Source organism: Rhinoraja longicauda, chromosome 4 (assembly GCF_053455715.1).
Source record: "Rhinoraja longicauda isolate Sanriku21f chromosome 4, sRhiLon1.1, whole genome shotgun sequence".
Classification (NCBI taxonomy): Eukaryota; Metazoa; Chordata; class Chondrichthyes; order Rajiformes; family Arhynchobatidae; genus Rhinoraja; species Rhinoraja longicauda.
Genome location: NC_135956.1, coordinates 68,176,026 through 68,192,036, shown reverse-complemented (window position 1 = coordinate 68,192,036; position 16,011 = coordinate 68,176,026). Strand labels below are relative to the sequence as shown.

Here is a 16,011-nt window from a genome sequence, read left to right as displayed (position 1 = left end):
CTGCCCCGTTGAGTTACTCCAGCATTTTGTGTCTACCTTCGATTTCAACCAGCATCTGCAGTTCTTTCCTACACATGTTTTTATGCGGAATGTGGACAGGCTGCCAACCTGAGTGCCAACCTGATGGAGCTGAAATGAAGGACAGTGTGCATGAGAGGGGAAGTTTTGTTGCCTCCATCACAGTGAGGGGGTGTTTGGAGTCACTGTGATGGATGTTTGTGTTGGGGTCGGGTGTCCTGTGTTTTTTTTTTCTTTTTTGCTGTGTCTTGTGACTGCTGAAATTTCGTTCGGTGTTGTGCCGAATGACAATAAAGTGTTGTTATGTTATGTTATGTTATGAGAAACAGAAGGTAACAAAGATAATCAGGGGCGCAAGCGCTAAATGAGATTGACCTCTGTCATCCAGCTGGTCACTGGTTGTGAGTGGTGGTGAACAATGAAAGAGCTAACAGGAGGAGAGGGCTCCAGGAGCAATCTTGTCCTCAGGGGATTTCCAGCCGTGTTTGGCCAGGAGTATTGAGAGGATGGAGACACAAGGAAAGGTGCAGATGTTGCAATCTTGTGCAAAACATGCTGGAGAAACTCAGCAGGTCAAGCAGCATCTCTGGAGAACATGGATAGGTTTTAGGTGGAACCCATTTTTAGACTGATTATAGTAGGGGTCGAGAAAGCTCGAAATGAAGTGGGGGCAGGACAAAGCTTGGCGAGTGATAGGTGGATACATATGAGGGGGGTTTGATTGGTAGATGGTGGACAAAGGCTAGAGATGAAAAGGGTGTAGGAAAATAACTGCAGATGCTGGTACAAATCGAAGGTAATTCAGAAAAAGCTGGAGTAACTCAACGGGTCAGGCAGCATCTCAGGAGAGAAGAAATGGGTGACGTTTCGGGTCGAGACCTCTCTTCAGACTCCATCTGAAAAAGGGTCTCAGCCTGAATCGTCACCCATTCCTTCTCTCCTGAGATGCTGCCTAACCCGCTGAGTTACTCCAGCTTTTTGTGAAATACTGGAGATGAAAAGACATGACAAAAAGGGACAAAAAGTAGATCAAGAGACAAAAGGGTGTCAGGTAAGGGGGGAAAAAAAGTGAAATGTAAAGCTAGAAGAAGAGATATAGGTGGAAGAGGTTAGAAGGGGGAAAAGGAGGCATGACTAATTTGTGGTAGGAGAGGAGAAAGCTGGAAAAGAGGTGGATGCAATCCTCCTCCCTCACTCCCCCCCCCCCCCCCCCCCCCCCCCGCCCCGCCCCCCTCCTCTTCCACCTATATTCCTCTCTCTGGCTTTACATTTCAAGGATCTTGACCCAAAACATCACCCATTCCTTTTATCTGGAGATGCTGCCTGTCCCGTTGAGTTTCTCCATCATTTTATGTCTATCTTCGGTGTAAACCAGCACCTGCAGTTCCCTCCTTTACATTTCACTACTTACGTTTTTCCCTATCTGACACCCTTCACACCACAGGGTGTCAAGGAAGAGCCACGAGCATTTAATCTACAAAAGTCTCTGAAAGCAGAGAGTGTGTGTGCTATCAGTGTGTACTGGCAGTGAGGAGGAAGCATTGAGAATCTGCAATGAGCAGTGTGTGCGTCTCTGCCTGTGCCTGTGCCTGTGGTGGTATGTGAATGCTGTGTTCAGACTGGTAGCTTTGTCAAATTCCACCTGGAGAATGGGGAGAAGTTGAAGTCTGAGGAATGGAAGCAATGCCAAGGATAAGGGGCCTGAGGTGGAGGGAAACAGAGTTGGAGGGAAGAAAACCTGAAAACTGTAATCTGCAGGTTCAACGGCTTCTTCCCAGCAACAATCAGGCTCTTGCACACTGCACAACCATAACCACAACCAGCAACTATGAACTTATAAGGGCAGGTCTTAGTTGCCTTACAGACTTCCGTTTTTTTTTTTGCAGTAGTATTATGTTTATTAATTTATTGAATTTTCTTTGATTATTCTACTTTGTGTTATTATGCTAAGTCTGCTAAGCTGCTGCAAGTAAGAATGTAATTGTTCCGTTGTCTTTCACATGACACATGACAATTAAACACTTTTGACCCTCGTCTCTTGGTGTGTGAAAGAGAGGGAGGTTAATAATGAGAGACATGCATTTTCATAGTGAAATTGGATAATAGGTCATTAAAAACTCAAAAGAAGTGGAAAATGCATTTGTCAGAAAGTCACTGGTGGATAAATCATATCATCATATCATAATGAATCAATAAATGATTGACATTATCAGCTCTACCCCTGAAAGATAATTGGTTGTTCTTTCACCCCCCAACCCCACCCCCCTCCCCCCTCCCCCCTTCCCCCCCCCTAACCCCCCCGCCCCCCCCCTCCTTTTATGATTCTCATTGGCTGTCAATCCTGTGGTGGGTTAGAGAAGGGTTGGGCACTATATAAAGGAAGTCGGAATAGACAGTTGCGCTGCAGAGTTCCTCTTTTGAAGAAGGAGTGAGATTGAGTCAGCTCTCTGTGACAGGCAGTGAGTGTGGCTTAATGGTTCTGGGCTAACTCTGGGGCAGAAGCTAGCTTTAGTGGGATTTTGTAACAGGCGGTTTACGCAAGGAAATGAGACAGCGTTTAGTTTTCTGTGCGCTGGTGTGGTTTGGGTTCTATGCTCTGAGTTTGTGTCTTGGTGTTAACGGGTTCTCTTTCTGTTTCAGCCACTCCCCACTCACTGTAAACCATGGATGATCAAGAGATTGCTGCGCTGGTGGTGGACAATGGCTCCGGGATGTGCAAGGCTGGCTTTGCAGGGGATGACGCCCCCAGGGCTGTGTTCCCCTCCATCGTGGGACGGCCTCGACACCAGGTGAGACCTCCAGCTGTTGTCTGCTTGACACCCTTCACTGTACTTGTGTCCTGAGTATGAATTTAGCTCGTTCTCCTGACTGCTCAATTGTTCAATTTGAGCTGCAGCCTGTCTTTGTGGGGTTTGTGCTGTCATCTGATCCAACATCCTTGTTGGTTCCTCTCTCTGGTTTGTAGGCATGACTTTGGATTTCTGGGACACTTGGGCTAATGGAGGGATCCAATGGAACTTAGTAGGTCCTTCTCTAATCTTGCCTTTCTTAAGTGGAGCTCCGGGCTAAGTGTTAAGGTCTTTGCTTCTGATGGGGCCTCTAACTTGTTCTCGAATGTGTTCCCTTGGCCAGTCTGCTCTTGGCTGTTGGATGTGTCGATCCTCTTGCTTTTTAGATGTCAATTGATGTTGAGGGCAAACAAATTTTTGAGCTGAGCTTGGTTCTTTCTGAAGACCAAGTTGCACTAAAGTCACTTAAAGTATTAAGGAGTATGTAGGAAGGAACTGCAGTTGCTGGTTTAAACCGAAGATAGACACAAAATGCTGGTCTCCAGTCTGAAGAAGGGTCTCAACCCGAAACATCGCCCATTCCTTCTATCCAGAGATGCTGCCTGTCCCGCTAAGTTTCCAACATTTTGTGCCTGTCTAAAGTATTAAGGAGATCAATTGATGTCTTTTTAACTTGCTCTTCTTGCTTGATTCTCTTTGCTACAAATCCTGCAACTTGTGGCTCGAGTCTGGGTGCTGAGTGGGAGGTGTACTGGCTGGGTCTGTAATCTGAAGCTGAACTAGGCTGTCCTGCAATGGTAGGTCCTGCCTTGTGGCTGCCCATGTGCTGAATTTCCTCTTTGGGCTCTCTCTTGCTCATTCAGAACGTACAGGCCCCTTGCATCTCGAGCAAGCCAATCAGAGGGCGAGGACACAGTTACTTCCATATATGGAATAGTTGCGCCGACTTGCCAGGCGGTTTCCTTGCATTTCCCTTATCTCGTGCTGACTTGCAGAGTCACTATCTCGCTTTGACCGCCTTCCTCTCTCTCAAGCTGCAGATACACAATGGCTGCAGGCGCAATGTCTCGGGTTACACAACTCGCCACATCAGACCCAGCACATTCAGAATCTTTGAGATTTAAGAGTAATTTTCAGAACATTTCTCAAAGTAGGAATTTCATTCTTCTGTTCCCTGTACATTAACAATTAAACTCTCCTGACCAATCGACACCTGCTCCATTGTCTCTTTTGACCTTAATTTAGTCCCACTTTTTGTGACCACAAGTTGCACGGCACTTAAAACTCAACACAAACTAAAAGAACAGTACCTCGTATTTCGCTTGGGTAACTTACAACTCAACATTATCATCATTGAATTCTCCAATTTTAGTTAACTAACCTTCAAACACACCCTTCCCCTTTTTCCACTGCCTCTTTTCCCTGTGCCTTATCTGGATACGCACCCATTTCTCCCCATCCCCTTCCTCCTATATTCCTTCCTTTAGTTTCACGTTTCACTCGTCTTCTCCCCACGTCTCACCACTCTTTTGTCTTTTCATCTCTGGCCTTTGTATAACCATCAATACCCTGCTCATATGTACCCACCTATCACTTGCCAGACTTAGTCCCATCCCCATCTCTCTTCCAGCTTTCTCCCCCTACTATAATCAGTCTGAAGAAGGATCCCAACCGGAAACATTACCTATCCATGTTCTCCAGAGATACTGCTTGACCCACTGAGTTACTCCAGCACTTTGTCTTTTTTGTAAAGCAGTATCTGCAGTGCCGTGTGTCTACATAACACTAGGCATTCTTCTGTTTAATCAGTCATCCGGTTGCACTTAATTTTCACAGTAAAATGTTCCCATCTTGCTTCGTGAACATTTAACGGCAGCCACATGGCTTGCGTTTTTATCCCATTCACTTTCCTTGGTTGTGTAACCCATCAATAACACGTTACCTGATTAAAACTGACTGCAGCCTCTCAGCTTTTTACAGAACATCTGAATTTGTAGGCAAGAGATTTTCTGATCTTTTCCCGACGCAGCCTGGCCCCATGTTTTGGGGTGGTGCCTCTTATTTTCCGGAGTTCATCCCCCTCCCCATTTCTCACCACTTTTGAAAATCCGGTGGAGTCTAAAAGTTCGTAAATTCCAAGAACCTGAACCACTCTCTACATTCCCAAGTTTCAAGAGTGAATCCTTTTGTTAAAAAAAACAAAGTGCTGGAGGAACTAAGCAAGTCAGGCAGTATCTGTGGAGGAAATGGACAGCAACATTTCAGGCCAGGACCCTTGATCAGACTGATGGAGTAAAGAGGAGACAGCTGCAAAAAAAGAGTGGGTGCAGCAAAGTCTGGCAAGTGATAGGTGGGTACTGGTGAGGGAGAGAGGAGGGTGGCTGGCAGACGGATGGACTAAGTGACCAGGGCTATAGGGGAAAGGAGACAAAAGGGTGTCTGGGAAGAGGAGTGAAATGTAAAATCAGAAGGAGAGATATGGGTGAAAGGGGACAGGGTGGAGGGAAAATGTGGGATTTGGGATGGGAGATGAGTGTACAGAGGAGGGAAAAGGAACAAGGCGAGCAGAGTGGTGAGAGAAATGTGTACGCACCGGAGTGAGCAGGGCAGGGGAAATGGAGGAGGATAGGGGATATTTCTTGAAATTGGTGAAGTCAGTGTTCATACCATTAGGTTGTATGCAACAAAAGCAGAACCTGAGGTGCTCTTCCTGCAGTTTGCATGTGGTTGTACTATTCCGCTGTGCAGCAGCAGGTGGTGCTGTTGCCCTGACGCCTGCAGGGAGCTAGGTGTAAGTCTAACTTTGGGTGTGAACGTTCTCCCCATGAATTGGGGGGCTCCCTCGGATCCTTTGCTTCCCTCCATCATCCTGGTGGAGGAACGCACAGTATCCGAATACACCCTTGGTGTAGAAACAAAGAACTGCAAGTGCTGGTCTACAAAAAAAGCACAAAGTGTTGGAGTAACTCAGCGGGTCAGGCAGCATTGTTGATTTCTCTAATGTCAAGTAATTCCTGCATTACTTTCATCCCCCCCCCCCCTACTTTTCTCCAGAGATGCTGCCTGAACCACTGAGTTACTCTGGAAATTTGTGTCTATTTTTGGTATAAACCAGCATATGAAGTTCATTTCCCCTGAGTACAGAGTACAGAGTACAGAGCCTTTATTTGTCATTCGGTACCGAGGTACCGAGGTACCGAACGAAATCACGTTACCAGCAGTCACACAAACATCCATCACAGTGACTCCAAACACCCCCTCACTGTGATGGAGGCAACAAAACTTCCGCTCTTTTCCCCAAGTCCCCGCGGCCGAGGCCGCACCGGGCGCTGAAACATCCCGCGGCCGAGCCGGGCGATGGAAGGCCCCGCGGTCGTACCGTGCGCAGCTAAGTCCCGCGGCCGAGCCGCGCCGGGCAATGGAAGGCCCCGCGGGCGATGGAAGGCCCCGCGTTTTAATTTTTTTTTTTTAACGCAAACGGAGATACGACTCGGAAAGGGTCGCATCTCCGTTGAGGAAGAGATTTTTTTAAAGGTTTCCCCCACCCCCCCCACCACCCCCCACATATACACAGCTAAAGATAGGCTATTTCATACATCTAACACTAACAAATAGACAAAGAAAGAAGAAAGACAAACTGACTGCCGGCGAGCCGCAGCTGCAGGGCAGCGCCGCCACTTGTAGGGATGGGGGGTGTATCAATGATCATGAGCGCCATGGATAAGGTGAGCAGCTATAGTCTTTTCCCTGGGATAAGAGAGTCTAAAACTAAAGGTAATAGGTTTAAAGGCGAGAGGTGTTTCAAATGGACATGAGGGGCAATTTTGTTTCACACAGAATAAGCTGCCTGCGGAAGTGGTTGAAGTAGGTATAATAACACTTAAAAGACAGTTACATGGATAAGAAAGGTTTGGAGGGCTGTGGACCAGGGCAGTGAACTAGCTCAGCTGGGTCAGCATGGAAGAGTTGAGCCAAGGAGCCTGTTTCCATGCTGTGTAGTCTACAGCTACTGAGGAGCAATCCCAACGGTCTCATTTCTGTTCTTACTTCACTCTATCTCTAAAACCTGTTCTCTCACATGTCCATTGACTCCCTTTTGATTCCTTCCCCATTAATCTACACTGAGGACATTTAACAATTATTTGTATTGGTTTATTATTGTCATGTGGTGAAAATGTTTTATTTGTGTACTATCCAGTCAAATTATCCTACGCATGAGTACAATCAAGCTGTACACAAATACAACAGGTAGTGCAGTTAGAAAAATACCAGAGGGCAGAATTTAGTGTTATACTGTTGGAGTTGCAGAGAAAAGGACCAAGCTCCACATGAGGTAGGTTGGAAGATCGAGACTACACCCTTAGCTTATGGGATGACTGTTATCTCTGCCTCACAGGAGAGGGGAGAAGAGGGAATGACCAGGGTGTGAGTGGTCCCTGACTATGTTGGCTTCTTTCCCGAGGCAGTGTAAAGTGTAGATGGAGTCAATGGTAGGGAGTCTGGCCTGTGTGATAGACTGGGGTACGTCCACAACTTCTTACAAATAACCAAGCAGCACAGCTCCAGGATGTAAGGGGTAACTGGAGTGCCCAGAAATTCTACCGGGCACTCATTGTGGGGGTAACAGTGGGGCAACATGTTAACTCACAACAGACTGCACTGCAAGTCAGGATTGAACTGGTGTCCTAGAGTTGTGAAGCAACAGAACCACCTCCTATACTAGAGAACCGCCTGTACGGCATATGGATCAGAGGTAATTATGTGGATTCAGTTGGTGATTGGGTACGAATAAACAAAATAGAACATGCTGGAAACTCAGCAGGTCCGATGACAAATGTAGCAAGAGAGGCAGAGTTAATGTTTCAGAAGCCGACCATTTGTCAGAGGTAAGAGAGAAAACCTTTGGTTCTTTTCCCCCTCCCCTCCCCCTCCTCCTCCCCCTCCCCCTCCCCCCCCCCCCCCACTCTGATGAAGGTTTGTGAATCTGAAACATCCGCTCCCCACAGACGCTGAGCACTTGCAGCATTAAGGCCTACCCCTTATTCTTAAACTGTGGCCCCTGGTTCTGGACTCCCCTAACATTGGGAACATGTTTCCTGCCTCTAACGTGTTCAACCCCTTAATAATCTTATACGTTTCGATAAGATCCCCTCTCATCCTTCTAAATTCCAGTGTATACAAGCCTAGTCGCTCCAATCTTTCAACATATGACAGTCCCGCCATTCCGGGAATTAACCTAGTAAATCTACACTGCACGCCCTCAATAGCAAGAATATCCTTCCTCAAATTTGGAGACCAAAACTGCACACAGTACTCCAGGTGCGGTCTCGCTAGGGCCCTGTACAACTGCAGAAGGACCTCTTTGCTCCTATACTCAACTCCTCTTGTTACGAAGGCCAACATTCCATTGGCTTTCTTCACTGCCTGCTGTACCTGCATGCTTCCTTTCAGTGACTGATGCACTAGGACACCCAGATCTCGTTGTACGTCCCCTGTTCCTAACTTGACACCATTCAGATAATACTCTGCCTTCCTATTCTTACCACCAAAGTGGATAACCTCACACTTATCCACATTAAACTGCATCTGCCATGCATCCGCCCACTCACACAACCTGTCCAAGTCACCCTGCAACCTCATAGCATCTTCCTCACAGTTCACACTGCCACCCAGCTTTGTATCATCTGCAAATTTGCTAATGGTACTTTTAATCCCTTCATCCAACTCACACAACCTGTCCAAGTTACAGGAACTCAGCAGGTCAGAAAGCACCTGAGACTGTCAGAACCTTTTCCCCAGGGTAGAGATGTCAAAGACTAGGGGGCATAGCTTTAAGGTGAGATGGGCAATTTTTTTTTATAACGTAGAGAGTGGTGGGTGCCTGGAACATACTGCCAGGGTTGGCAGTGAAGGCAGATACGATAGTGGCATTAAAGAGTCTTTTAGATAGGCACTTGGATATGTAAGGAATGGAGGGATATGGATCATGTGCAGGCAGTGGAGATCAGTTTAACCTTCTATCATGTTCGGCGCAGACAATTGTGGGCCGAAGGACCAGAGGCGCTGCCTGACCCGCTGAGTTCCTCCAGCACCTTGTGTTTTGCTCACGATTCCAGTATATGCAGTTACTTGTGCATTCCCTTCATTACTCACCACAGATTGCCTCTGGTGCTGTGCCAGTGTGAAAGGTCTTCCTAGCCAATCAACTCTGATAGCCATTGTGGTACAGCACAGATATGGGCACTTCAGCCCAACTCATCCATGCCAACCAAGGAGCTTCCTGAGCTTGTCTCATTTGCCCCATATTACTGAACCTTTCCCAGCCATGAAATTGTCCAAATGTCTTTTAAATATTGTAATTGTACCTGCCTCCACAACATCCTTTGGCAGATTGTTGAACTTACCTTCTATCCTCCATGGCAGAAAAAAACTGCCCCTCAAAACCCTCTCAAATATTCTTCCACTTGAATCTATGCCCTCAAGGTTTTAGACTCCCCAACTCTGGAAGAGAGACCATGAACATCCAACTTTATCTATGTCCCTCATTGTATTATAAACCTCTCAAAGCACTCCTGAGCTCTCTTTCCTCTAGCCTCTCCTCATGACTCAAGTCCTCCAGTCCAAGTAACATCCTTCTTAATCTTTTCTGCATCCTCTACCTTGGTCACATCCTATAGTATGGTGGTCAGAACCAAACCCAATTCTCCGGGTGTGTTGTTGCCAATGTTTTGTACACAGTAATGTGATATCCCAACTTCTACACTCAGTGCCCTGACAAGCGTACCAAATCCCACCTTTACTAACTTGTCTATCTTTATCTTCACTTTTAGGGTTCTATGCACTTGCACTCCTAGGTCTCTCTGTTCAATTGGTAATGACATTGGTTTAATATTGTCCTATGTACCAGTGAAAAACGTTTTGAGTGCTGTCTTATCAATTCATACTGTACGTGAGTACAGCATAACCATACACAAGTTAAACAGTGCAAAGAGAAAAATACCAGATTACAGAATAAAGCATTACAAAATTATAGCATTACAGTTGCAGCGAAAAAGTCCAAGGTCTGCAATGAGGTAGGTTGGAAGATCAATACCACACCCTAACTTGTAGGAGGACTGTTCAGTAGCCTGATAACAGCAGGGAAGAATCTGTTCATGTATCTGATGGTTCCACAACACTCCCCTGGGCATTTCAATTTCCTCAGTCTTGCGTAGGTTTAACTTTCCAAAATGCAACTCCTCACACGTCTGAATCTTTGATAATGAATAACTTTGATGTGGACTTTGGGATGATACAGGGGCTTGGTGTACAGTATCAAACACTCCAACACATAATTGATGCAAACTTAAGGGAAATAGACATCCTTTTTGTTCTCTGTTCTATGTTCTATGTTCAAAGCTCTGTTGGAGATGAGATTACATTTTTTTTTTTTTACAAACATCTTTACTATGTTTTTAATTTCTACTTTATCTACTGTCCAATTTCTCCATTCCAGGGTGTGATGGTGGGAATGGGTCAGAAAGACAGCTACGTTGGGGATGAAGCCCAGAGCAAGAGGGGCATCCTGACCCTGAAATACCCAATTGAACACGGGATTGTGACCAACTGGGACGACATGGAGAAGATTTGGCACCACACCTTCTACAATGAACTGCGAGTGGCCCCAGAGGAGCACCCTGTCCTCCTCACAGAGGCTCCACTCAATCCCAAAGCCAACCGGGAGAAGATGACCCAGATCATGTTTGAGACCTTCAACACCCCAGCCATGTACGTTGCCATTCAAGCTGTGCTGTCCTTGTATGCCTCTGGCCGTACCACTGGCATTGTGATGGACTCTGGGGATGGTGTGAGTCACACTGTGCCCATCTACGAAGGCTACGCCTTGCCACATGCCATCCTGCGTCTGGACCTGGCTGGCCGGGATCTCACTGACTACTTGATGAAGATCCTGACCGAGCGTGGGTACTCCTTCACAACCACGGCCGAGAGGGAGATTGTCCGTGACATCAAGGAGAAGCTCTCCTATGTGGCCCTAGATTTCGAATCTGAGATGCAGACGGCCAGTTCCTCCTCATCCTTGGAGAAGAGCTACGAGCTCCCTGATGGCCAAGTTATCACCATTGGCAATGAGCGTTTCAGGTGCCCCGAAACCCTCTTCCAACCCTCCTTCATTGGGATGGAATCTTCTGGGATCCATGAGACCAGTTACAACAGCATCATGAAGTGTGATGTGGACATCAGGAAGGATCTGTACGCCAATGTAGTCATGTCTGGTGGAACCACCATGTTCCCAGGGATCGCTGACCGCATGCAGAAGGAAATCACAGCCTTGGCTCCAAGCACCATGAAGATTAAGATCATTGCTCCACCAGAGAGGAAGTATTCAGTGTGGATCGGAGGTTCCATCCTGGCTTCTCTCTCCACCTTCCAGCAGATGTGGATCAGTAAGCAGGAGTATGATGAGTCTGGTCCCTCCATTGTCCATCGCAAGTGCTTCTAATGACCCTGGGTCATGCGCACTCGTTGTGACCATCAGTCTTCACCCATTTGCAGCTCCTGCCAAACCTGCCTTATGATTTATTGCACATTCCATAACTTCCCCAACTCCTGATGCCACTGGACACTGAACCACGTTTAAGGAAAAAAAAATCCCTGAGAGTGTTTAGAGCATCACACCTGAAATGAGTAAATGGGCATTGTTGTTTGAGCTGTCAATGTTTCTGTCAAAATCCAGCTGCAGTTGAATATTTACCTGTACCTTGCAATTGTCAAATTGACTAACATTTTGAATAAAAGTGCTTTCCAATATTTATCGGTGTACTATTTGAGTTTCTTTGCATGGGATAAAATGCTCCCTCTGTCTCTCTATGTCTCTCCCCGTCCGCCCCCCGTCCGCCCCCCTCTCTGCCCCCGTCCGCCCCCCTCTCTGCCCCCGTCCGCCCCTCTCTCCCCCGTCCACCCCCTTCTCTGCCCCCGTCCGCCCCCCTCTCTCCTCCGTCCGCCCCCCCCGTCCGCCCCCTCTCTCCACCGTCCGCCCCCTCTCTCCCCCGTCCGCCCCTCTCTCTACCCCATCCGCCCCTCTCTCTGCCCCCTTCCGCCCCTCTCTCCCCTGTCCGCCCCTCTCTCTCTCCCCGCCCGCCCCTCTCTCTCCCCCTCGTCCGTCCCTCTCTCTCTCCCCACCTTTCTTAGTTTCGTTTAGAGATACAGCGCGGAAACAAGCCCTTCGGCCCACCGAGTCCGCACTGACCAGCAATCCCTGCACATTAACACTATCCTACACACACTAGGGACAATTTTACTTTAAAACAAGCCAATTAACCTACAAACCCGTACATCTTTGGAGTGTGGGTGGAAACCAAAGATCTTGGAGAAAACCCGCACAGGTGACGGGGATGCATTAGTGATCATTTTCCAATGTTCTACAGACTCTGGATCAGTTCCTGTGGACTGGAGGGAAGCTAATATAACCCCATTTTTTAAGAAAGGAGGGAAAACGGGGAATTATAGACCTGTTAGCCTGACATCGGTAGAGGGGAAGATGCTTGAGTCCATTATTAAAGATATAATAGCAGCGCATTTGAAAAACAGTGACAGGATCGGTCAAAGTCAGCATGGATTTATGAAGGGGAAATCATGTTTGACTAATCTGGAATTTTTTGAGGATATAACCTAGAATGGATAAGGGAGAGCCAGTGGATGTGGTGTATCTGGACTTTCAAAAAGCCTTTGACAAAGTCCCACACAATAGTTTAGTGTGCAAAAATTAGAGCACATGATATTAGGGGTAGGGTATTGACGTGGATAGAAAACTGGTTGGCAGACAGGGAGCAAGGAGTAGGAATTAAAAGATTCTTTGAAGAATGGCATTGGTGGGGTGCCGCAAGGCTCAGTGCTGGGACCCCAGTTATTTATAATATATATTAACGATTTAGTCAAGGGAATTAAATGTAACATCTCCAAGTTTGCGGATGACACAAAGCTGGGAGGCAGTATGAGCTGTGAGGAGGATGCTATGAGGCTGCAGGGTGACTTGGATTGATTAGGTGATTGGGCAGATGCAGTGTAATGTGGATAAATGTGAGGTTATCCAGTTTGGTGGCAAAAACAAGAAGGCAAATTATTATCTGAATAATAGACAATATACAATAGGTGCAGGAGTAGGCCATTCGGCCCTTCGAGCCAGCACCGCCATTCAATGTGATCATGGCTGATCATGCACAATCAGTACCCTGGTCCTGCCTTCTCCCCATACCCCCTGACTCCGCTATCCTTAAGAGCTCTCTCTAGCTCTCTCTTGAAGGCATTCAGGGAATTGGCCTCCACTGCCTTCTGAAGCAGAGAATTCCACAGATTCACAACTCTCTGACAGAAAAAGTTTACCGGAGCTGGGGGATCGACTACCGTCCGCCCTAATGACCGAGATGCTTACCTTGATCGGCGACCGCCAGCCGTGCATGATGTTTGAAGCGGCATTCCGGGAGAAATTGCCCCGGGACGTCAGGTTAGTTTTGGCGGATGTCTCCTTCGATGACCCGGTGGCGTTCGCGGAGAAGGCGGACGCCCTCGTGACGGAGGCCCCGACGGGAGACGAGTCGATAAACCGGGTTTCCAGGCCTAGGAATGACCGGCCGCGCGGCCAAGATGGCGGCACATCAGCCGCCATTTTACAGAAAGCCCGCCAAGACGGAGCTGCGGCGCCCGCCATTTCGCAGCGGGCCCATGCAACAGAGCCGCACAGGCGCGGCTGGTGTTTCTTCCACCAGCGGTGGGGCGGGGAAGCCCGAAATTGCAGGGCATGTGCACCTTTTCGGGAAATGCCTCGGCCGATCGAACATAGAGGCAGTCTCGATCGGCCGCAATCGCCGCCTCTACATCAAGGATCGAGGTACCGGCACCGTGTTCCTGGTCGATACGGGAGCGGTCATTAGCATCGTGCCTCCCTACGGCTGCGAAGTTCGATCAGGTAGGAAGGATCCGCCCCTCATCGCGGTCAACGGCAGTCCCATCCGCACCTATGGCAAGAGGGCCATATCCCTGTCCTTCGGGCCCGCGACCTACCATTGGGAGTTCATCGTTGCCGACGTGGGCCAGGCCATCCTGGGCGCGGATTTCCTCTGGGCTTTTTCGTTGGTCGCAGACGTCCGCGGGAAGGGCCTGCAGCCCTTGGCTAACAGCATGGAGCCTGCTACTCCTCCACCTGCCACTCTACCCTACCCGTCGATCCAGGCCGTCACCGCGGTCACCGATCAGTACGCTGTGGTCCTCGCCGATTTCCCGGACCTCGTACAGCGGTTCGATGCCCCTTCCGCCAAGCACAGTGTCATATCATCATATCATCATATCATATCATATATATACAGCGCGGAAACAGGCCTTTTCGGCCCACCAAGTCCGTGCCGCCCAGCGATCCCCGCACATTAACACTATCCTACACACACTAGGGACAATTTTTTTACATTTACCCAGTCAAATTAACCTACATACCCGTACGTCTTTGGAGTCCACTTCATCCCTACCGAGGGGCCGTCTGTATTCGCCCGGGCTCGGCGTCTGCCCCACGACAAGCTGGCCATGGCTCGGGAAGAGTTCCTGAATTTGGAACGGCTGGGGATTGTTCGGCCTTCAGACAGCCCGTGGGTCTCCCCCTTGCATATGGTCTCCAAAGCATCTGGGGGGGGTGGAGACCATGCGGGGACTACCGGCGTCTTAACGCTGCCACTCGGCCTGACCGCTATCCGATCCCTCACATACAGGACTTCTCAGCCAGCCTCGAGGGCGCTACGGTGTTTCCGAAGATCGATTTGGTGCGAGGATATCATCAGATCCCTGTCCACCCAACGGACATTCCCAAGACGGCTACGATTACTCCGTTTGGTTTATTTGAGTGGTTGCGCATGCCGTTTGGTCTCAAAAACGCGGCTCAGGCATTCCAACGTCCCATGTATCATGTGGGTCGCGGGTTGTCTTTTGTGTTTATTTATCTCGATGACATTCTGGTCGCTAGTCGATCGGTCCCAGAGCACCTGCTCCACCTTCGCACTGTGTTCCAAAGGCTGCAGGTCCACGGCCTGATCCTCCACCCGTCCAAATGCCAGTTCGGCCTGTCCGCGGTGGATTTCCTGGGCCACCGGGTCACACCAGCCGGTGCCACTCCATTGCCCGCCAAGGTGGACACCGTCCGCGCCTTTCCCCGCCCTACCACCATCAAGGGCTTGCAGGAATTCGTAGGCATGGTGAATTTTTACCACCGGTTCGTGCCTGCGGCAGCTCGGATCATGCGCCCCCTTTTTCAATGCCTCGCGGGTTATCCCGCTGAGTTGGTCTGGACCACAGCTGCCGAGGCGGCCTTCGATGCGGTCAAGCTGGCCCTCGCCAACGCCACCATGCTCGTGCACCCCCGCCCCTCGGCCCCCACGGCCCTCACGGTGGACGCCTCAGCCGTGGCGGTGGGTGGGGTCTTAGAGCAACAGGTCGATGGTCACTGGCAGCCTCTGGCATTCTTCAGCCGGCAGCTCACTCGGCCTGAGCTGAACTACAGTGCTTTCGACAGGGAGCTCCTGGCCCTCTATTTAGCTGTCCGTCATTTTCGCTATTTTTTGGGGGGCCGAGTTTTTGTTGTCTATACGGATCACAAGCCCCTCACGTTTGCTTTTTCTAAAGTCTTGGATCCGTGGTCGGCCCGCCAGCAACGGCACCTCACCCTCATTTCGGAGTTCACCACGGATGTTCGCCACATCGCGGGTAGGCTTAACGCTGTTGCTGACGCCCTGTCCCGCCCGGCCATTTCCTCTGTTGTGGCGGTGGGGGTTGAGGTGGATTTTCGGGAGCTAGCGGAGGCTCAGCGCCTGGAAGACATTGCCTCAGCGTATGCCTCCACCGCCTCAGGGTTGCGGTTGGGCCAGGTGGCATGCGGCCCCACAGGTACCACACTTTGGTGTGACGTTTCCCTTCCCCGCCCCCGCCCGGTTGTGCCGACCGCCCTGCAGCGGAAGGTTTTTGAGGCCATTCACGACCTGGCACACCCGTCCTTTCGGGCGACCTCGGCTATGGTGGCCGCCCGGTTTGTCTGGCACGGCCTGCGGAAGCAGGTTGCCGCCTGGGCCCGCGCCTGTGTCCCGTGCCAGACCTCCAAGGTCCACCGCCGCGTCCAGCCTCCGTGCCAGAGTTTCGTGATCCCGCCCATCCGTTTTTTCCACATCCATGT

At 49.4% G+C, this 16,011-nt stretch overlaps 1 protein-coding gene across 1 annotated transcript; it reads left to right on the top strand.

Moving 5' to 3' along the window:
* The first annotated feature begins 2,401 nt into the window (after positions 1–2,401).
* On the top strand, positions 2,402–11,617 carry LOC144592827 (actin, non-muscle 6.2-like). The gene is made up of 3 exons (XM_078397953.1): positions 2,402–2,477; positions 2,659–2,807; positions 10,303–11,617. The coding sequence occupies exons 2-3, from the start codon at positions 2,682–2,684 to the stop codon at positions 11,305–11,307; spliced, it is 1,131 nt and encodes a 376-aa protein (XP_078254079.1). The 5' UTR covers positions 2,402–2,477; positions 2,659–2,681; the 3' UTR covers positions 11,308–11,617.
* The last annotated feature ends 4,394 nt before the right edge of the window (positions 11,618–16,011 follow it).